The sequence below is a fragment of the Mustela nigripes genome, unplaced genomic scaffold (genome assembly GCF_022355385.1).
Source record: "Mustela nigripes isolate SB6536 unplaced genomic scaffold, MUSNIG.SB6536 HiC_scaffold_148, whole genome shotgun sequence".
In the NCBI taxonomy this organism is placed as follows: domain Eukaryota; kingdom Metazoa; phylum Chordata; class Mammalia; order Carnivora; family Mustelidae; genus Mustela; species Mustela nigripes.
Window position 1 is genome coordinate 10,093,539 of NW_026739562.1, and position 23,940 is coordinate 10,117,478.

General features: G+C 35.9%; 2 protein-coding genes and 1 pseudogene across 2 annotated transcripts; all 3 read left to right on the forward strand.

Moving 5' to 3' along the window:
* The first annotated feature begins 7,532 nt into the window (after positions 1-7,532).
* Positions 7,533-8,468, forward strand: LOC132008372 (olfactory receptor 4A47). Its single transcript, XM_059386889.1, has one exon. It carries the CDS (start codon positions 7,539-7,541, stop codon positions 8,466-8,468), a length of 930 nt encoding a protein of 309 aa, XP_059242872.1. The 5' UTR covers positions 7,533-7,538.
* An 11,798-nt stretch (positions 8,469-20,266) lies between these two features.
* LOC132008375 (olfactory receptor 4A47-like) lies at positions 20,267-21,196 on the forward strand. Its single transcript, XM_059386897.1, has one exon. The coding sequence runs from the start codon at positions 20,267-20,269 to the stop codon at positions 21,194-21,196; it is 930 nt and encodes a 309-aa protein (XP_059242880.1).
* Positions 21,197-22,341: 1,145 nt separating this feature from the next.
* On the forward strand, positions 22,342-23,481 carry LOC132008488 (POU domain, class 5, transcription factor 1-like; annotated as a pseudogene).
* Positions 23,482-23,940: the final 459 nt, after the last annotated feature.

Sequence of the window (23,940 nt, forward strand, 5' to 3'; positions counted from 1 at the left end):
TTGTATCTGAAATATCCAGGGCAATGCTTGTCACTCGGTTACTTAATAAATGTCATTGTCTTTGTTGCTCCCTCACTCATTTGTTTGTGTTCTATTTCTATCTGACTTAAAAAAAAAAACCCTCTGATTTATACACATTATTCAGCTCCATGTACATATTTCTGTTAAGAGATCATGAGGCACTTCAAAATTCTGAGAGTAAAGCCTGCAGAATTACACAAGATGGATGAGATTCACTCTAAAAAATTCACCTTAAAAATGTGAATGTCTCCAAAGTTACAATTAGGTTAAGGAAGATACCAAAATTTAATACACTTTTTATGACAAATAAAAATCTGTAGTATAAAAATTAGTAATTATAGTAAAAGTGATTCCCTACTTATTACAATTTGGCTGATGCTACAAAGGCAAGTTACTGTTTAATCCCCTAAGATCTCTATGAAATAGGTGATGTTATTTCTGCTTTCTAGAAGAGCTGAAGTGTGGAAAATTTCAATAATTTATGGTAGGTCATACTAGAAAATGCCCAAGATGGGATTTAGAACTTGCACTCTTAAACACTGTGGTGTACTTCATAACAATGACAGATGACATAACACTTTCTAGTGGAGGGAAATAGGCAGTAAGCAAGTTAACATATATAAAAAATGTTACATTTAAGGAGAAAAGTGCTTAAAAATTGAAGGATGTGATGTGATAGTGAATCAGAATGCAGGGTCCCTCTCCAAGCTTTGAGTTCAAGAAAGACCTCAAAGCAAGAATTTATAGTGTTTATCTGTGTTTAGGCATGAAAGACAGTGAGCTGAAAGGTCACAAGTAAAACCACTAGAGGGGAGTTTCTGTATTCAGGAAGAGGAGTTCTATCTGACATGGGTGAGTGTCATTAACTACTCTCTTCGGAGATCACCTAAACCTTACAATTATTTTAGTGATAATTAAAATGAAGATGAAGTGAGGTGAGCATTGGTGGCTTGACGGTTAAACATCTGCCCTCAGATCAGGTCATGATCCCAGGGTCCTGGGATCGAATCTCATGTCAGACTCTGTTCAGCGGGGAGCCTGCTTCTTCCTTTCCCTCTACCTCTTCCCTCCTGCTTGTTCTCTCTCTCTCTCTCTCTCTCTCGCTCTCCTCACAAGCTCTCCCTCTTTCAAATAAATAAATAAATAAAATCATTTAAAAAATTAGGATAAGTCACTTATGGTTTGTCTCCCTCCCAATTCCATCTTGTTTCATTGATTCTTCTTCTACCCACTTAAGCCCCCATGTTGCATCACCACTTCCTCATAAGTGACTCTTAATCTCACAAAACAAACTGAGGGTTGCTGGGGGGAGGGGAGTTGGGAGAAGGGGGTCGGATTATGGACATTGGGGAGGGTGTGTGCTTTGGTGAGTGCTGTGAAGTGTGTAAACCTGGTGATTCACAGACCTGTACCCCTGGGGATAAAAATATATGTTTATAAAAAAATCAGGATAAGTGAAATAAAACATCTGTACTCAAGCAGTGACCTTTCCCCAGAACTTGTGTGTGCTTTCTGGCAGATGCTTTCTTTGGTGGACTTGGTATAGTCAATGACATTGATCTCCACTTTGCCTCTTCATGGCTTCTTTATTTTCTACAATTTTTTCCCATGTGAAAGCATTTGCTTAAATGGTACATTTATGTACAGTTGTCCCACTCAAGCACATCTCTTTGACCCTATCATTTTATTTTCTCCCTTTTTCACTAGCTCCAGCTGCAATGGCCTCATTTTTGCCTTTAGGCCTTTGAACTAGTTCTTTATTCCCAGTGATCTTCCTCTAGACTTCCTATGCCTGGGTCATTATCCCCACTCAGTCTGCAACTCAGCTGCACCTCATTAGAAGTCTTCTTTAACCACCTTGTAAAGCCACTCTCTATCTCCCTGAGTTATTTTGTCACATCACTCACAACTTCTCTATAGCATCTTCACCATCTGATTATCTGATTAACTCATTTATTCTCTCTCTCTTCCAATTAGAATGTAAGTTCCATGAAAGTAGATGCATTGGCTGTTTTGTTCACTACTGTGTTTCCAGCAACTAGAGTAGATTTGACACATAGTAAATGCTTCCTACATGCTTACTAAATAAAAGGCCATCATCTCCACTTAACTCCCTTAAGAATAAATGCATTTGTAAAGGTACCCTTGTTAACTGGGAGCTCCTGAAATTGGTGACTGTTCATTCTTGGTGATAAATTGAAATGGAGAATTTTACATCAGTTAGTAGGTCAGCTGGGGTTCTTAGCTAATGATGCAGAATCTCTGTAGCTAACTTAAGTAGAAGGGATGTATAATATGCAATTAAATAACTTATGGCTATTTGGAAGAGTGGGAATCACAGATTCTAGGCTGAGCTATCAGGAAGTACTTGTAGAAGCACAGCTGACTGGACTGGCATGCTAAGGGAGCTACTGCCTGTCCCGTAATCAAGATCAGCCAGCCTTGTGATGGTACACACATTACTGACCTGAGAGCCACTCTGATGCTTGGAACCACCTAGATAACCGACTTCCAATCCAAGACTTGCACACATACTGTTGGTTGACAGAACCCACCACATGCCTGCACCAAAGTGACAGGGTGACAGGGAAAGCAAATGAGGTTCTTTGGATTTTACATTGGAAAGTGGATAATATTTTGGAAACTAACATGTGCAGGATGCTTATAAGAGATATTTGGGCAGCCACATACTCTGGATGTGCACAGTGGAAGATGGGAGGTCACAAAATGGATTTCATTTCTCCCATAGTTTTTAATTTCCACAGAATTTAAGGGTGTCCCAGTCTCTGTCCTACATCTAGGGGGAAGAGCAAAAATCAAGGACCACAAGGAAGCTGAGAGCAGGAAAATTGTTGATACCATACAGTTATTCATATCATTTATTTTTCCCAAATAGGGGCTGTGCTTAGTTGTGGTTAGTGCTGAAGTAGAAACACAAATGGACAGCATGGTCTTTCACCTTCTTCGTTAGCATAGTGTAGCATTTGATGCAGTGGCGCTTCCCAAATATCTCTTCTGCCCTAACTTTGAGCTGTTTATTAGGAGGAAGATTTCCTCAATAAGAAACAAAATGCTTGTCTTACTTTAGTGACCCTAATCCTTTAAAAAAATCACCCCCAAATATATTGTGTACTACCATGCATCAAGCACTTTGCATACATTATATCATCCGGTCATTGTAATTCCCAGAAGTACATACTATTCTCTTAAAGCTAAAAAATGAGGCTTAGAGATATTTAAAATAAGGTTCAAAATAAGTTCAAAATGGTACACTCATTCCATCTTACCTCATATCTCTGTCTGTTTGGACCTTGGCACTTAATGCAGGTCCCCAGGCCATCCAGCTTATCCACATGCACTTACATGCTTCCTCTTACTGGAAACACATCACCTTAAAAAACTAATAAACTTTATTTTTAGGAATGTTTTCAGCTTCTTGTTATTTGAGAAGAAAGTACAGAGAGTTCCTGTATAATCCTTGTTCCCACACATGCAAATTTCTCCCACTATGGACCTCTCATATGACAGTGGTACATTTGTTACAACTGATGAACTTATATTGAAACATTACTATCACACAAAGTCCATACTTTGCATTAGGGTTCTCTCCTGGTGCTGTACCTTCTATGGGTTTGGACACATGTATTATGACATGTACCCATCAGTAGTATCATAAAGAGTAGTTTCATGGCCCTAAAAATGCTCTGTGCATTGCCTGTTCATCCTTCCCTCTCTCCTAACTCCTTGATAGCCACTGATATTTTCACTGTCTCCATAGTTTTCCATATTTCCATAGTTTCCACAATTTCATGTCATTGAAATCATTCAGTATGTAGCCTTTTGAGATTGGCTTCTTTCACTTAGTAATACATATTTGAGTTTCAGCTATGTCTTTTCCTGACTTAATAGCTCATTCTTTTAGAGCTGAATAATATTTATTGTCTGGATGTACCACAGCTTGTTTATCCACTCATCTACCAAAAGGTGTCTTGGTTGCTTTCATGTTTTGACAATTATGAATAAAGTTGCTAGAAATATCCAGGTATAGATTTTTTTTCTTCTCAACTTGATTAAAATATAACTGACATATAATATTTTATAAGTTTAACATGTACAATGAGATTTGGTATACATACATATTGTGAAATTATTACCACAAAAAGGTAAGTTAAAGCATTGGTCACCACACATAATTACTTTTTTTGGGTGAGAATGTTTAAGATCTACTCTCAAATATATAACACAATATTGTTAACTATGTTACCATACTAATTATTAGATACCCTGACTTTATTTATCTTAAGCTGGAAGTTTGTAGTTTTTGATCAAAATCTTCCCCTTTTCCTGTTTCCAGGTCCTGGCAACCAATGTTCTACTCTGGATCTGAGTTTGACTTTTCTTCTTCACTTTTGAGGGATAATACACAGAGTACTAGAAATTTTGGTTGGTGTTTGTTTTTTCTCTCAACACTAAATACTTCACTCCATTCACTTCTTTCCTCCATGGTTTCTGAGGAAAAGCTGGATATAATCCTTGCCTTTGCTCCTTGTGGTGGTCCCAAACTACTGATAGTGATGATGTTGTCCAGGAATGCCTGTGGCACTCACCTGGGCCCATATTACTTGTAGCAAATCCCCACAAACATTTCCCCTGCTGAGGTGTTGTGGCTAGATTGGCTCTTGTGGTTCTTATTATGATTGCAGGATACACTTGACTGCAGTAGAAATAATCAGGGAACTTCAAAGTATGATTTATTATGTACTAGTCCCAGAGGGTGCATGGCATATCTGAGTGCCACACCACAGGTTGCAAGTAAAGAAAGCAGGAGAACACAGACCTGGTCCTCTGCCTTTATTAGGGTCTGGAGGTGGTGGAGAGGTAGTTAGGGTTTCGTGGGTTCAGTCTTTATTGGCTAAAGTAGAAGAGTGGGAATTAGAGCATGGAAAAGGAGAAGCAGGGTCATTCAAGTGGTCATTTATTGAAGTTACCCAGGGCTTTCTGAAAGAGGGAACTTCATGAATGGAGGTGACTTAATTCCTTATCCTGTTAATTTGCTAGTAGCAGTGTCATAAGCTGGCAATATGTTTATTCATGACGGATGCCTTTTGAAGTGGATGCTTCGGCAATCAAAAACTTAATGTCAAGCACTTACACTACAAGAGCTTAATGTCAGATACTCACCCTTCTACAGGTAAGAACTTTTTTCCTCTGGCTGTTTTCATGATTTAAAAATTTATTTTGATTTTCTGAAGTTTGATTATAACATACGTCTATAGTGTTTTGTTTGTTTGACATTCATCTTATGAGGTGTTCTCTGAGCTTCCAGAGACTTGGGATCAGTCATATTGCTTCAAATACTGCTTCTGTTCTTTTCACTTTTTTCTTCTTTTCCTGGTATTCCCATTACATGTATGTTACCCCTTGGATAGTTGTCCCAACTTTTTTGCATAATTTGTTCTGGTTTCTTTTTCAGGGACTGTATAGTTCAGCAGTAGTTCTTGTCCAACTTCTCCATAATGTAATAGGTCTGAAAGTATCCTTACATACAGATGCTCTTTTAAATTTTTTAAATTTTGGGGAAAATCATAGTGAATAAAATAAAGCAAGAGTCAGTCTTGGATATACTCCAAATTGTATGACTCGATGATATATCTGGTTAGAAGGTGAAAAATGACCTGTGATACTTGTCTTTACTGGGCATAAGACACTATTCTCTTCAGGACTGTTACAACTCTTTCAGGAGTAGATTTCATGAATGTCCTCTCAAGATCTCAGTCCAATTAGTTTTGCCATACTAACAGAATAAAATGGCTCCAAAATGTGGATGGTGATTTTTCTTTTTTGAGGGTACTAAAAATAAGTTCATTTCTAGGGAAAAGTTTCCCTTTTGAAAGAGCCTGTTATTGACTTCTTGTGTTACATAGGTTTGCCTGCCTTTATAAATTACCCTAATATTATTATAATAATTATATTATCATATAATTTATTATTATTCTAATTAATAATAATGTGGAATATTTGTTTTTTCTGTTTGCATCATGGAATTCCTTTTAAATAGATCTACAATAAATAATAACAATTTTCTGATGTACTTACAGGCCTCTGTGTAGAAAATGGACATACATAGTCATGTGAAGCCAAAAATATCAATAAGGACTAATGCAGCTTTTTGTCCTTGGTAGTGACACCAAATGGAAGAGACATTGCCAGGTCTTTATGAGTTAGTTAAAAAGTCCTCTTGCTGACTGTGAACGAGTCTTCAAAAAGTAAGCCATTGAGGGGTAATAGTGGAAGCCACGTTTTTCAATTTGTGAATTATTTTATTATGCAGTAAATTCTTATAAATAAATAAATTATTATAAACTTGATTTTATAAGAATTGAAAAGTTGAAAAGTTCTTTGGAATCACAGGAGATCTGAAGTCAATTGACGTTAGTTTTTAATTCCATCTCTGTTACTGAAGGGTGTATGACTTTAAGAAAATTAAATATTTTAAGCCCATTTCTTCAAATGTAAAATGGGGATGAAAATACTTGCTACTGTAAAGATAAAATGTGGTACATTAAATGTGATTCTATATAGATGTGCATATATAAATGTAGATATATATATATGTATAGGTGTGTATATATTATAAACACACATACAGTGTGTGTATTTTGTACACATATAATGTGATGAAAAATATTTTGTACCATATAATGAGATGGAGGTCATTTAGGAAGGAATAGGTTTATTGTGGAAAATGAAAAGATTATCTTAATAAATAATTAATTGATGCCTATTTGGAAATGTCAGTTACATAATTGTATACAGAGAGCCATTCATAAATTGTTCTCCCACTTTGCATATGTAAGTTACCTTAAGTGATTCTTCACTTAGGAATTACACTTTATGTACGACTTTTACATGGTGCATCTTTCATGGAATTTTCTTTTCGTCCTCTCTTGTTCTCTCATGTTTCCTTCAAAACTCAGCTAAAGCACTGAGTGTTATGTAAACAATGAATCTTGGAATACTATACCAAAAATTAATGATACACTGTATGGTGGCTAACGCAATACAAAAAAAAAAAAAAAACAACAAAAAAAAAACAAAAAAAACAACTCAGCTCAAGTATAACTCACGTAATACAATAAAAAAAAAAAAAAAAAAACTCAGCTCAAGTACTGCTTTCTCTGGAAGCCTTCCCAGATCCGATGTTGATTTATGTATTCTGGCACAGGGAACCCTTAGTCTACATGAATGTACTTACAGTGACTCTTGTTAAACTGGTATGTAATGATCTGTCCCCTATATAGGAAATCACCGAGAGGAAGAAACCATTTTGTGTTCAACTGGGTGATATCAGTTATGACAGGTTTGACATAAATAGATTTTCTATGTGCATTGTTTATTGAGTAAATAAAAAATTAAGTTTATAATATAATAAACATTCCCCCCCCCTTTTTTTTTTTAAGGGAAGCTGTTTCTGATAACTTAAATCAGCACCTATAAGGAATAGAGAGAGCCAAGGCATGGAACCAAAGAACAATGTTACTGACTTTGTCCTCTTGGGCCTCACACAGAATCCAAAGGAGCAGAAAGTACTTTTTGTTATGTTCTTGCTCTTCTACATTTTGACCATGGTGGGCAACCTGCTCATTGTGGTGACGGTTTCTTTCAGTAAGACCCTGGGATCACCTATGTACTTTTTTCTTGCTAGCTTATCATTTATGGATGTCATTTATTCCTCCTCTATTTCTCCTGAACTGATTTCAAGTTTGTTCCTTGGGGAAAATATCATATCCTTCCAATCTTGTATGATTCAGCTATTTACAGAACACTTTTTTGGTGGATCAGAGGTCTTTCTTCTGCTGGTGATGGCCTATGACCGCTATGTGGCCATCTGCAAGCCCTTGCATTACTTGGTGATCATGAGGCAGTGGGTGTGTGTTGTGCTGCTGGTAGTGTCCTGGGTTGGAGGTTTTCTGCATTCAGTAATTCAAGTTAGCACTATTTATAGGCTCCCATTTTGTGGCCCCAATGTCATTGATCATTTTTTCTGTGACATGTATCCCTTATTGAAACTTGTCTGTACTGACACGTATGTCATTGGCCTCTTAGTTGCAGCCAATGGAGGGCTGATCTGCAGTATTGTGTTTGTGCTCTTGCTCATCTCTTACGGTGTCATCTTGTACTCTCTAAAGAATCTTAGTTCAGAAGGGAGGCGGAAAGCCCTCCAGACCTGTGGTTCTCACATCACTGTGGTGGTCTTCTTCTTTGTTCCTTGTATTTTTATGTATGTAAGACCTGCTAAGACCTTCCCCATTGACAAATCATTGAGTGTGTTTTATACAGTCATAACCCCCATGCTGAACCCATTGATCTACACCCTGAGAAATTCTGAGATGACAAATGCTATGAAGAAGCTCTGGGGAAGAAATATCATATCTTGTAATAAATGATCACATCTTCCACCACAAAGAGAGTCATTTGGCATTACGGTTCATTTCCTTAGAATGCAGAGGTCTTCTTATATCTGATTCTGACTCTCCTTTCTTCAAAGAATTTCTGATAATTATGATTAAAGGATGGACTAGATGACTGTACTGTAATAAGCTTTCTTCCCTGCTGGAATATAAGGTCTATAATGTCTTCCGTATCACTTCACTTAGAATGGAGTAATGCCTTCATAGCAAGGAATCCATAACTAGGTAATGCATTAGTGAGGAAATTTTTATAAGATTGCACTAAATTTTTTAAAAGATTTTATTTACTTATTTGACAGACAGAGATCATAAGCAGGCAGAGAGGCAGGCAGAGAGAGAGAGGGGGAAGCAGGCTCTCTGCTGAGCAGACAGCCCCACGCACGGCTCCATCCCAGGACCCTGAGATCAAGACCTGAGCTGAAGGCAGAGGCTAAACGCACTGAGACACCCAGGCACCCTTTTAATTATATCCTTGTCATTTAGATATTTTATTACACTATTTAAAATATTCAGTCATGGATGGAATGGCCTCCTTGTTAAATTTCAGTTACCTTATATAAGAAAAGTTGAAGTGTAATAGCTAATAATAGCAAAAATGAGAATCTTAGAAAATAAGATAAGGTGTAGCATAAATTTCTTACTTATTTCTCAGCATGGTCTCTAGTCCTCTTCCTCAGGGACAGTCACTTCATCAGTTTCTTAAAATTTGTCAGGTAATAATCTTTACAAATGCCTGTACATTTAATTATACCTATGTGTATTTTTTCTGTGTATGTAAATGTTTTCTTTTACTATGTAACATCTTTAAAAATATTTCTTTATTAGTTTATTTAAGTTCAATTAATTAACATATAGTATGTCATTAGTTTCAGATGGAGAGTTCAGTTATTCATCAATCCGCATATTATACCCAGTGCTCATTACATCATGCCCTGCTTGTTGCTTATGCAACATCTGCTTTTAAATACACTTTTAATTTTATGATTTTTTAATATACTTTTTATTTTTGTTTTTAATTGAAATTTACTTGCCATACTGTCTTAGGTTCAAGTAACATAGTGCTCTGACAATTATACAGATGACAGAATGCTCACCGTGATAAGCATAGTCACCATCTGTCACCATACAAAGGTATTAGGACAGCATTTATTATATTTCCTATGCTGCACTATATCGTTTGGCTTGAATATTTTATAACTGGAAGTTTGTACCTCTTAATCACCTTCACCTATTTTGCTGATCCCCTCAACACCTCCCCTTTTCCAATCATCAGTTTGTTCTCTGTATTTGAGTCTGTTTTTGTTTCCATTTTTTTTATTTTAGATTTTCAGTAGAAGTGAAATCACCTGCAACATTGAAGACATTCCATACCATTCTATACAGATCTAAATCTAGTTTTTCTTGTACTTGGTAATACTTCCTTATAAATATATACTGAAATTAATGTATGCATTTCTCTTTGGATCCTAAACTTTCAGTATGACAAACAATTTTGCAATACATATATATTTTTGAATATGTGCAAAGATGAGTTCCTAGGAGTACAGTTGTTGCTATATGTATTTGAGTCAATCAATGGTCACATAGTTAAATCTCATTGTTCACACTTATTGCCAAACTGCCATCCTTGAGGTGGTACTTACAGCTACACTGCTGCATCTGAGAGTCCTCCTATCCACATTCTCAAAAATGTATGCCTATAAATACTTAAGGCATAGAACAATCTGATTAGAAATATTTTATTTCATTTTTATGCTTTAATCAAAATCCTTTTCTTTAAAATCCTTATTATATAATTGTTTGAACAATCTGATTAAAATTATTTTATTTCATTTTTATATCCTTTTTTTCAAAATTCTTTTAGTGTAATTGAGTTTGAGCACCTTGTCATATATTTAGCATGATTTGTATTTTTTATTCCTGTGGATCATCTATTAAAGCTTATTTCATTCAATTGTTGACCTTTCCCATGCTGATTTTTATGAGTCATTTGTGTACTAAAGAAATGATCCTTTTTACTGTTGTATATATAATTATTATTTTTCTGAATTGTGATATTTTAACTTTTTTATAGTAGATATATGTGATATTTTTAACTTTCGTATACTACTTTTTTTTTTAGTATGTTCAGTTGGCCAACATGTAGTACATTATTAGTTTTTGATATAGTGTTCAGTGAATCATGAGTTTTGTATAACACTAGTGCTCATCACAACATATGCCCTCCTTAATACCCATCCCTGGGCTACCTCACCTCCCCCCACCTTTCTGTAACTGTCAGTTTGTTTCCCAGAGTCCAGAGTCTATATTTTGTCTTACATTTTACATTTAATGTTTTTTTGCTTTGTATTTTGCTTAAAAAAACTTTCCTTACTTCTTTCATGCAAAATATTCTTCAGCTATTTCTAGTACTTAATTTTTAAGTACTTCTTTTGGTCTTATATTAAAATTGTTGATTCATTGGGAATTTATTGTGATATAGGGATTAACTGGGTATTGAATGTTTTTTCTAATTTTTAGTTGTTCTTTTAAATAGTTGTATAATTATCTTTTTACCATTGATGTGAAATCCCGACTATTATATTCTAATGTCCCATTGGTATTTGGATCCAATTTAGGACTATTCTGTTTTATTGATGTCTTTATTCAAGTCCCAATTGAGATACAATATATGTTTCATATATATAACTCATATTGATATGTGATGAGACTAGTGGTGTCTCTTTTCTGTTCTTTTTCAGATTTATAATTAGTCTTGCATTTTTTGTGTCAAATTCAAATTTAAAATAATAAGTTTATATGTAAATAAGATAAATGTTTAACATTAAAGATGTTAAAAAAAGTTAAAAAAAGTTGAACATGGTTTAGTTACATAACAAAGGCAGTTATTATGTTTAGGATGTTTCAGTTTAAGATTAATTTAAGAAGAGTTTATAGCTTTTCAGTACTGAGACTGTTATCCATGAGCAGGTCTTTTCATTTAACAAGTCATCTTTCATGACCTTGGGTACTGCTTCCATTTTCTTCCTGTATGAGTTATGCCTTCTAGATATCTCCTGTTTTTTATCCATGACCCTGAAATGCTGTTTGGCACTTTTGCTATAATAAAAACCATCTCTTTCAGGAAGTGTGTGACTGACATCTTTGCTGACTATCCATGTGGCCATCTGCAAACACATGTACTATATAATCATTACAAGTGACAGAGATAGGGCTGCTTCTTTGGGGAGACATGTACTAGAAGCTTTGTCCTTGCAACCATTCAGGTCCTCCTCACAGTGTGGCTGCTTGTGTGCAGCTCTATTGTCATACACCATTCATGCATGATGTAAACCCTTGGTTGAAACTCATTTGTATGGACACTCATACCCTTGGTCTCTTTGTTGATGTCAACAGTGGATTCATCTGCCTGTGAAAATTTTCCTCTTGATATAATAAGTTTATTATATTATATCTGTAGCTTGGAGTGGAGACACAAAGCCGTGTCCACCTGTGTCTCTCACATCACTGTGGTGGTCTTAGTATTGTGTCCTGAATATTTATATATTTGCACCCAGTCACCACCTTCTCCACTGATAAAGCTGTGGCTGTGTAGTATAGCATGGTAACTCCTTTGTTAAACTTAAACCTGCAGACTCAGAAATTTGGAGGTGAAAAATGTCATGAGGAAGTTTTAGGGTAAAAATGGTAAGTTTAAGAGATATCCATAACTTTATAAGATAAATTTGTCTCTTAAATGGAACAGAGAAAAGGTAATTTCTATGTTACAGAGGCACATGAATACTATTTGTCCAAAGTGTATTTATTTTAGCATATAGACACTTGGAGGAAGGATCAGGGACAAATTATTTATCATAGTAAAAATACCCTATTTTAGATATATGTATTGTCGAATTGACTGTCAAAGTTTAATATACTGAGAGAATTCGAGTTCTCATAAAATCCAGATTGTCAGGACACAACTCTGGAGATTTTAATTTACCAGTTTTGTTGTTGGAGGACATATTTACTTTTAGAAAAATTACTCAGGTGTCTCTGAAGCCAGTAGTCTTTGCATATACTCTAGCTATTATGCTACAGTTTGTGTTCACATCATGAACCTATCAGTGAAATCAACTTAGTTCTTTTTTTGTGGTACTCTAAAATTTTTTTCCTATTTTGTGTATGTATTTTTGAAATTCCAGTATAATTAACATTTAGTGTTATATTAGTTTCAGGTGTACACTGTAGTGGTTCAACAGTTCTATGCAATACTCAGTGCTCATCTCAATAAGTGTATTATGGATTTCCTTCATCTATTTCACCCATCACCCCACCCACCTCCTCTTTGGTAACCACCAATTCTCTATATTTAAGAGTCTGTTTTGTTTATCTCTTTTTTCCCCATTGCTCATTTGTTTTCTTTCATAAATTCCACATGGGTGAAATCATATGGTACTTGTCTTTCTCTGACTGACTTATTTCATTTAGCATTATAACCTCTAGATCCATCTGTGTTGTTTCAAATAGCAAGATTTCATTCCTTTTTATGGCTGAATAATATTCCATTGTGTATACATACCACTTCTTTATCCATTCATCAATCAATGGAAAGTTCCATAATTTGGGTATTGTAAATAATGTTGCAAAAAACCTAGGGGTGCATTTATCTTTACACACTAGTGTTTTTGTTGGGGTGCCTGGGTGGCTCAATCAAGTTACCCATCTAACTTTGGTTCAGGTCATGATGCAGGGTCCTGGGATCTAGCCTTGGGTCAGGTTCCCTGGTGCAGGGATCCTGCTTCTCCCCCTCTCCTAGCTCATGCTCTCTCTTGTTACTCTCCTTCTCTCAAATAAATAAAGAACTAAATAAATCTTCAAAAAATTGTGTTTTCATATTCTTTGGGTGAATTCTCAGTAGTGGGAGTACTAGATCATATGACAATTCTATTTTCAATTGTTTAAAGAGCTTCCATGCTATTTTTCACTGTGGTTGCACCAGTTTGCATTCTCACCAACAGTTCCCTTTTCTTTACATCCTTGCCAACACTTGTTATTTCTTGTGTTTTGATTTTAGCCATTCTGACAGGTGTGAGGTGATATCTCACTGTATTTTTTATTTGGATTTCCCTGATGATGAGTGATGTTAAGCATCTTTCCATCTGTTTGTTGGCCATCTTTATGTCTTCTTTGGAGAAATATCTGTTCATGCTTTTTGCTTATTTTTAGTTGGATTATTTGTGTGTGGGTTTTTTTTTTTGGCATTAAGTTGTATAAGTTCTTTATGTATTTTGGATACTAACCCATTATTAGATACGTCATTTGCAAATATCTTTTCTCATTCCTACGTTGTCTTTTAGTTTTGTTCATTATTTTCTTCATTGTGCAGATTTTTATTTTGATGTAATACCAGTAGTTTATTTATGGTTTTCTTTCTTTTGCCTCAGGATGGTCGGGTTTTAGAATATAGGTGAAATTTGGTGGGGTGAGTTCCAGAGCTGTCAGTCAAGAAAGAAATCTTGAGATGTCTCTGGTGCAAAGGTGGTTTTATTAAAACATGTGGACAGGACCCATAAGGAGAAAAATCTGCCCAGGGTTTGTGAGCTGTGGCTGATTATGTACTTCAGAGTTGGGGGAGGTAAGGAAAAAGGTGGTTTCAAAAGGATTTTTGTATGTTAAAGAAGACTCACAGGATACCAGAGGCCTTGTGAAATTAAAGTTGTTTTCCCTTCTAGTAAGGCATTAACAGTAAAAGAGTTGGGAGCTTCCTGGAGGAACAAAAATTTCACTTCACCTGCTTCAAGTTTCTGTCAATGGGCTGCAGATTATGAGGACCTTTAATTGTATTTACATTCACTTCTTGAAGCTATACCATTGATAGAAATGTTTCGTTCCTGTACATTGCTAAGATTTTTGTAAACTTAGGGAGACTCATGTCTTGCAGGATTGTAATCTTTATAAACTATTTTGTTTTTCCTTTAGGGCAGCCAGGAATGCCTGAGGACTGTCACATATATCCCATGGAGTGGTGGGCTGTGGACTGTCAGCTTCTGCCTGTCCTCAGTTAGTCTTCTGCTCCCTCATCAAGGAGACATATCTAGAAAAATGTAACTGTGGCTAATGCCATAGACAGTATTGCCATTGCTCTGTTTTAAGGTTTTTATGTTTTCAGTTTTCACATTTAGGCCTTTAATCTATTTTGAGTTTATTTTTGTGTATCGTGTAAGAAAGTGGTCCAGTTTCATTCTTTTTCATGTAGCTGCTGTCCAGTTTTTCCAGTGCCATTTGTTGAAGAGACTGTTTTTTCCTCACAACATATTCTTACCTCCTTTCTTGTAGATTAACTTCCAATAACCATGAGTTTATTTCTGGGTTCTCTATTCTGTCTATTGAACTATGTTCTCTATTCTGTCTATTGAACTATGTGTCTAATTTTGTGCCAGTAACATACTGTTCTCATTGCTACAGCTTTGTAGTATATCTTCATAGCTGGGATTGTGATACCTCATAATTTACATCCTTTTATTTTGCGAATTCCTTGACTGATTTTTATAGATATTTCATATACTGCTTATGGAAGTTATCTTAGTTTTTAAGTTTAGCTTTTAAATTGTGGTAAACTATATGTGGCAAATGTACAGTTTTAGCCATTTGTATGTTCATAGTTCAGGGGCATTAAGTTACTTCACTATTTTCTAATAACATAACCACCATGTGTTTCTGGTACTTATTCATTTTCCCAAACTGAAACCAGACACCCATTAAATACTAATTGCCATTCCCTCTCCCTGAGGCCTAGGCAACCACCGTTCTACATATGCTCTGTGAATTTGATATGCTAAGTACATCGTGTAAGTGGGAACAGACTGTGCTTGTCTTTTTGTGACTGCCTTATTTCACTTAGCAGAATCTATTATAGGTTAGTATGTTTTGGTGTGTGTCAGAATTTCCATCATATTTCAGGGCTTAATAGTATTCCACTGTGTGTGTACACCTCATTTTATTTATACAGTTACCTGCTAGTAAATGCTTTAGTTGCTTCTTCTTACTGGCTATTGTGAATAGTGCCATGAAAATGAGTGTAGAAATATTTGACTGAATTCCTAATTTCCATTACTTTGGGACTATACCTAGACGTGAAATTGCTAGATCATGCAATAATTCTTTAAGTGTTTGAGAACTACCATAACATTTTCCATAGAGCAATATCATTTGACATTCCCAACAGTAATGCACAATTATTCCAGGTATTCCACATTCTCTCCTACATTTATGTGTGTGTGTGTGTTCTTTAATAGTTATCGTGTTGGTCTGAAGTGATATTTCATTATGATTTTAAAATCCATTTTCTAATGATTAATGATACTGAGATCTTTTCTTGTGCCCACAGGCCATTTATATATTTTCTTCTGAGAAATGTCTATGCAAGTTCTTTGTTTTAATCTAGTTGTTTATTTCATTATATTTTTAATTTTATTTATTTATTTATTTTTCTTTAAAGTTTTTTTATTTATTTGAGAGAGAGAGAGAGCTCACACAAACTAAGGGAAGAGGCAGAGCAAGAAGCAGACTCATCGCTGAGCAGGGAGTCTGATGCAGGGCTCAATCCCAAAAGCCTGGGTCCAAGACCTGAGCCAAGCCTAAGGCAGATGCTCAACCAACTGAGTCACCCCCCAGGTGCCCTTCATTGTGTTTTAAGATGCAGAAATTCCTTATATACTCTGGATATTAATACCTTATCAAATATATTATTTGCAATTATTTTCTTCACTTTTATGTGTTGTTTCACATTGTTGGTGGTGTTGCTTGATGCACAAAAGTTCTTTATATTGATAAAGTACAATTTATATATTTCTTTTTGTCTGTGTTTTTGGAATCATTGCCAAATCAAAGGTCATAGTTTCTCTTCTATGTTTTCTTATAAGAGTTTTATAGTTTTAGCTAGATTTTAGATCTTGATCTATATTGAGTTAATTTTTGCATATGATATGCATTAAGGGCTCAATTTCATTCCTGTCTATACTGGCTATCCAGTTTCACAGCACCATTTTTTGAACCACCTGTCTCTACCCCATGACTACTCTTGACATCTTTGTTGAAAATCATTGAATATATATGCAAAGGTTTATTTCTAGGCTCTGAATTTTGTTCCATTACTATGTCTGTTTTTATGTCAATATCACACTCTTTTGATTACCATAGCTTTGTAGTAAGTTTTACATCCAGGAAGTTTTCCAACTTTGTTCTTTTTATTTTCCCTTTTTTTTCTTTCCAATATTATTTTCTCTGTTTGTGTTCCTTGACATTCCATGTGAGTTTTTTAATGGATTTTTCTATTTCTCAAAGAACATTTCCTTTTTGATGGGGGGTTTATAGGGATTACACTGAATCTATAGATCAGATTAGGTAGCATTGACATCTTAATGGCATGAACTATATAAGTCCATGAAAGTCTTTCCATTTATTTGTATCTTTCAGATTATCTTTCAGCAACATTTTATTGTTGAAGACTGTAGAAGACTTTTGCCTCCTTACTTATGTTTTTTCTTAAATATTTATTATTTTTGATGTTGTCGTAAAAGGAATTGTTTCCCAAATCCTCTCTGGGCTATTCACCGGTAACATAGAAATTCAATATATTTTCATTAAAAAAGTAACCTCTCAACAAATTGGGTAGAGAAGGAATGTACCTCAACATAAAAGGCCATATATGACAGATCCATGTGTAACATCACTCTCAAGAAGGAAAGGTTGAAAGCTTTCCCACCACACTCAGGAATAAGATGAGAGTGCCCACTCTCACCCCTCCTTCTCCCAAAAGCATTGGAATAAAAATCCCTGTGATATTTTTTAGCAATTTCTACATGTATATCAGGCCATCAGTGAAGTGACTTCACTTACTTTTTACTTAAAATTACTAGCTGTGACTATGTTTCTTTATTTTTTTTCTTTTTAAATATTTTATTTATTTGTTTGACAGAGATCACAAGTAGGCAGAGAGGCAGGCAGATATTGGAGGGAAGCAGGCCCCCTGACCATGACCCCAGCTGAAGGCAGAAGCCCCAACCCACAGAGCCACCCCCCCGTGACAGTGTTTCTGATGTTGGCAACTATCTCAGATTAAACATTATCTTTGAAAAAAGGCCTTCAGTGATCATCTTCTTCATAGCAGAATTCTCCCTGAGTACCTTGTTTTCCTTATTATTAGCACTGAAAAGATTATGAATAGTATGCTAAATTGTTCCTTTATTTATTGTCTGATTCTATTATGAGAAAATAAGGTCCATGGAGGAAGGACCTTTGCATAATTTTTGCTTATTTCATTAATTGCTGTGTCCTCACTCATAGCACGGTTCTTGGCAGTAAATAAGTGCTCCAAATTTAAAATTAAAAATTTTAAAATAAAAAAATAACAATTGAATAATTATTATGTCTAAATCTGTGAATAAATATCTAGAACATCTATCCAAACTGCAAGGTAACATAAATTGACTATTAAATGAAAGGAAAGAAAAACTTGCTATGACAAGTGGGGAAAGACATGATAAATTAATTTTCCCTAACACAACATGGCAGGGCTGAAATTTTATTCTTGATTGGTGGTAGTCTTACAACGGCTCTAAGGATATATATATTTTTTATCACCCTAACTATGTGATTTGACTTAATACCTTCCTCCTAAAGATATTTTTAAAGTTTTTGTGGAAATTCCCAGCGAATTTAATTAAGTAAGAATTAGTCTTGGACACTTCCCAATTCTAGAACTTAATGAGGAGTTTGGTTAGAAGGCATAAAATGTTCAGTGATCTTTGCTTGTGTTGGGAAGAAGATGCTATGCTCCTAACTACTGATATATATTTTTTAGGGGGGTTCTGTTAGGCTTACAGCATTACCTAAAGAAAAGCACAGAATGTCTCTTAAAATATCAAGTCAGCTAATCTGAGCAAACTGACAGGACAGAATGAAGTTGACTAAAGAGCTGAATGGTATTTTTTCCATTTAGACAATAGTAGGAGAGAAGTTACTTGAGAAAAGACTCCCTCGGGAATGTCTGGTTGCTATCTCCTTATCTCAGAATAGGAATTCCTTGTATTTTTGGTAAATTCTTCTAATTTGCTAAATTTTTGATTTCTGTGTGGATCCTGGATTTCCTAGGAAGTATTTTACAGTACAAATAAAAGCAAACGTCTGAATAACCAGAAGACCCCACGGAGAGAACGAACAGACAGTTGAATGAAATAAAATATGTCCTCAAGTAATAATGCAACTTTTTACCTTTTCCTGTCAGACTGGATGATAGAAGAATTCCATATTCCTGTGAATGAGTAAAAAGTGTTCCTTCAGATTGTGGACTTTCCTACCTAAGGTAAGAATAACAGTAAATAGTGGAAGCCAGGCATTGCAATTGTGTGAGTATATTTATTCCGTAAAAGATTACTTTAGATAAAGCAAACTTGGATTGCAATTCTAGCTTTATCACTTAAAAATGAATGACTTTGGAAAAATTAATTAGATGTTTTAAGCCTCTGTTTTTCAACTATGAAATGAGGATTATAGTTCCTGTTACTATAATAGAAATGTGATTCCTTAAGTTGTGAGCCTGTGAGTGAAATCCCCTATAGTTGTTGTGAGCAGTGGCATTATCAGATCAGAATCAGATTTAAAAAGGATCATTTGGACTGCATCAGGGCCACAAACTGATGGAAGCCAGAATGAAAGGGGAGGGATGTTGTGGGAGGCTAGTGCAGTGGACCAGAAGTGGTGCGGGGAGGGGAATGATCAAGTAAGTGATCTATTTTAGAGGGGGTGAATAAGATTTATTAAAGGTATCAGTAAGCGATACAAGAGCAAGAATGGCATGAAGGACATGGCGATATTTCTTGTCTGAGCAATGATATGGGAGGTGGTACCATTTAATTATATGGGAAACACAATACGTTTATTGATGAAAACTAAAAATTTGGTTTTAAAAGTACTGAATTAATATCCAAGTGGAAATGTTCAAAGTTGGAGACTATATATAGTCTCCAACTCTGGAGATATCTATATTTATATCTATATCTATATCTATATAGATAGATAGATAGATAATATGTATTTTTATATATAATATACATATTATATATAATATATAATATGTGTATAATATGTACATATTATCTAGATAATATGTATTTTTATATATAATATGTGTATAATAATATGTGTATAATATATAATATAATGATATGTGTATAATATATAATATGTATATAATATGTGTATAATTTCAGGACTTCTTCCTGAAAGAAGTCTCAGGAAAGATGCAATCCAGGGCCACAAACTTCCATTCCTAGTTTGATCCACTCACTTCAAATATGTCAGTTACCTTAAAGGGGCCTCAAGTATTTAGTTTTATGACTTTATAAACTGTGTATCTTTGCAAGGAATTCCCTTGCCTTCTTTTCTTGTCCTTTCAGTTTTCCTTTGCTACTCAGTTAAAGCGTTGCTTCCTCTGGGAAGCCTTCTCTGACTGCTGTTTGCTTATGACCTTCACACTGTGCAACTATTTTTATAGTATCACTTATTACATTGGTGAGTATTACGTATGTTATCACTGAGTGTTGAAAACCATGGCTTATTCAACTTGGAAATCACAATGTCTATGACACATGTGACATAAACAGGTACTTCTGCCACAATCTTTTAATTGAATGAGTCAAAAAAGAGTAATCTTATAATGCATTTAAAATTTTCCCCTTTCTTTTGTAGATCACTTGCTTCTAATAAAAGAAGTCAGTTCCTAATGCAGATAGATGGAACCAAATAGCAATGTAACTTACTTTGTCCTCTTGGGCCTCACCCAGGATCCAAAGGAACAAAAGATCCTTTTTGTTATGTTCTTAGTCTTTTATATTTTGACTGTGGTGGGAAACCTGCTCATTGTGGTGACTGTAACTGTTAGTAAGTCCCTGGACTCACCTATGTACTTTTTTCTTGCTAGCTTATCATTTATGGATGTCATTTATTCATCTTCTATTTCTCCCAGATTGATTTCAGACTTGTTGTTTGCAGAAAATACAATATCCTTCCATGCTTGTATGACTCAGCTATTAACAGAACACTTTTTTGGTGGATCAGAGGTCTTTCTTCTGTTGGCAATGGCCTATGACCGCTATGTGGCCATCTGCAAGCCCTTGCATTACTTGGTGATCATGAGGCAGTGGGTGTGTGTTGTGCTGCTGGTAGTGTCCTGGGTTGGAGGTTTTCTGCATTCAGTAATTCAAGTTAGCACTATTTATAGGCTCCCATTTTGTGGCCCCAATGTCATTGATCATTTTTTGTGTGACATGTATCCCTTATTGAAACTTGTCTGTACTGACACATATGTCATTGGCCTGTTAGTGGTGGCCAATGGAGGGCTGATATGCAGTATTGTGTTTGTGCTCTTGCTCATCTCTTACGGTGTCATCTTGCACTCTCTAAAGAACCTTAGTTCAGAAGGGAGGTGGAAAGCCCTCCAGACCTGTGGTTCTCACATCACTGTGGTGGTCTTCTTCTTTGTTCCTTGTATTTTCATGTATGCAAGACCTGCTAAGACCTTCCCCACTGACAAATCATTGAGTGTGTTTTATACAGTCATAACCCCCATGCTGAACCCACTGATCTACACTCTGAGAAATTCCGAGATGACAAATGCTATGAAGAAGCTCTGGGGAAGAAATATTATATCTTTGAGTAGATAAATGTATCATTCACCATGAAGAGAATTATTTGCCTTTAGGATCTATATCTTTGGACTGTAGAAGTCCTCTTAAGTTTGATTTTTACTTCCTTTATTGTAAGAATTTTAAGTGAATTATTATTAAAGTGAAAAATTTCCCTTGAGGCTAGAATGTAAGGTCCATAACACCTTGTCAATCTCTAATTAGAAATGTGTGATGCCTCTATAGCAAGGAATTCATACTAGGTAATGAATCACTGAGGACATTTTTATATGACTACAGTAATTTTTGGTTATTTAAAAATTTTTTAAAAACATTTTTTCTGACACAGTATTTTTTTTTAGATTCAATCAGTTAAGTTTATCCTTTTTATATTATTTGAAATAATGCTATGTAGAGTTTTCCTTATTAATTTTTGGTTGCTTTACATAAAAATATTTAGATTAATACTTTTAGTTTACATAAGAAAAATTGAAGTGTAATAGCCAAAAATAGATAAAAATAATAATATTGAAAGCCTTACAAAAAGAGATACAGTGTAAGATTAAGTTCTGTTTTACTCTCAGCATTGTTTCCAATTCTCTTCTCCAGAGGCAGTTGCTTGATCTGTATCTTTAAACTCATCAGGTAATCTTTACAAATGCAAGTGTAAATTTAAATATTTATGTGTGAGTCTTTCAATGTGTATGTAAATGCTTTCCTATAGAAATTTTTAAAAATCTATAAAATTTTATAAATAAAAATAATTTTATTATTTTTATTATTATATTATTAATTTATAACAAATTATAAATTTATTATTTTAATATTTATTAATAAATATTTGTAAATTCTAGAAATAAAATTTATAAAATTTTAATTTATAATAGCTTTGTTAATTGATTTTTTTAAAGATTTTATTTGTTTATTTGGCAGACAGAGATCACAAGTAGGCAGAGAGGCAGGCAGAGATAGAGAGGGGGAAGCAAGCTCCCGGGTGAGAGAGAGCCCGATACAGGGCTAGATCCCAGGACCCTGAGATCATGACCTGAGTAGAAGGCAGAGGCTTAACCCAGTGAGCCACCCAAGCACCCCTAATGATCCCTATTGGTTTATGTTTAATTGAAATATAGCTGACATACAATATTATACTGGTTTCAGGTTTATACTATCGTGATTCAACAGTTATGTACATTATGATAGTGTGTGGGATGAGGGAGGGAGAGAGGTGTTGAACAGTCTCTTGGAGAGCCCTCATTTTTCCAGACCCCTTGGTTTGGGCTCCTTCTGTTCCCCATGGCAGGGGAATGACTTGGCATTCTTGTATCCACAAGGGGACGGGAGTGGACTGGATGGGCCAGGAGCGCTAAAGTCCTACTGGGTTGACCCTCTCACCTGGCTGACCATCTGTTACCCTCCTGGTGGGTCAGGAATAGAATCAGGGTTTAGGTCAGATGTCGAATTTTGGGGGGTTCCCCTATGCCTCCCTGCCATATGAGTTCTGCAGAAGGACAGCATTCTGTGGCCATGAGGTTAAGGTGGAGTGGGTGCTTCAAGGCAGCCTGGAGACCTCTCAGGCGGAGGGCAAGCTAGGAGCTGAAGTGGAAAGCCAGCTCCAAGGATTCTTTCCCTGAGCAGAGGAAAAGCTGGAGCTAAATCCTGCAGAGTCCCAGGACATCAAAGTTCTGCTGAAAGACGTGAAACAATTTGCCAAGCCCTTGAGGCAGAAGAGGATCACTCTAGGATATATACTCAGGCCCATGTGGGGCTCACCCTGAAGATTCTTTTGGGAAGGTGTTTCGCCAAATAATCTTATCTGACCCTTTGAGCCTCAGCAGCTCAGTTTCTACAACACATGTACGCTGTGGCCCCTGCTGTAGAAGTGGGTGGTGGAAGCTGACAACAACAAAAATCTGCAGGAGATATACAAAGCAGGGACCCCTGTGTAGGAATGAAAGCGCAAGTGAACAAGTCTGGAGCACCATATGAGGTAACCTGGAGAACATGTTCCTGTAGTGCCTGAAACCCACCCAGGTGCAGATCAGCCCCATTGCCCAGAAGCTGGGGCGTGAGAAGCATGTGGTCTGAGTATACATCTGCAATGGTCTTCAGTAGGGACTACTGGCCAGGATAGGATTTTGAGGCTGCTGGGTCTCTTTTTTCAGGGGTACCCGTATCCTTTCTTTCAGCACCAGGGCCCGGCTAGGTACCCCAGGCCATGGGACCCCCACTTCACTACCCTATACTCCTCGATTCGTTTCCCTGAGGGTGGAGCCTTTCCCTCAGTATCTGTCACCACTCTGGGCTCTCCCATGCTTTCAAACTGAGGTGCCCTTCCCAGGATTGGGGGGGGGCAGAGGAGAGGGGAGAGCTAGGGAACAAGTACCTGGGGTTTGTCTCAGGTCTTTGGGATCAAGTTCTTCATTCACTGAGAAAGGATTTGGGAACACAAAAGATGTGGGGGCAGGAAGTTTGAGAGGTCTATTTGGAGGGAAGTCAAAGTTCAAGGATGCTTTTTTTTTTTAATCCCTGCATCACTCATCACTTTGTTCTTAAAGAAACCTGGGATGCAATAAAACAAAAAGTACATTACAGAATGCTGATCATGAAAAGCGTAGCTTCCATCTGTTACCATCTGTTACCAGCCAAAGTCGCTACAACATTATTGGTTATATCCACTAGGCTGTACTTTTCATGCTTGTGAGTTATTTATTTTATTCCCCAGATATTGTACCTTTCAGCCCCTTCACCTACTTCCCAAATCCCTCCTCTCCCTTCCCTTTGGC

Excerpts from the sequence above, each read along its gene's own strand:
- LOC132008375 (XM_059386897.1), top strand. The coding sequence starts at position 20,267 with ATGGAACCAAATAGCAATGTAACTTACTTTGTCCTCTTGGGCCTCACC.
- LOC132008372 (XM_059386889.1), top strand. The coding sequence starts at position 7,539 with ATGGAACCAAAGAACAATGTTACTGACTTTGTCCTCTTGGGCCTCACA.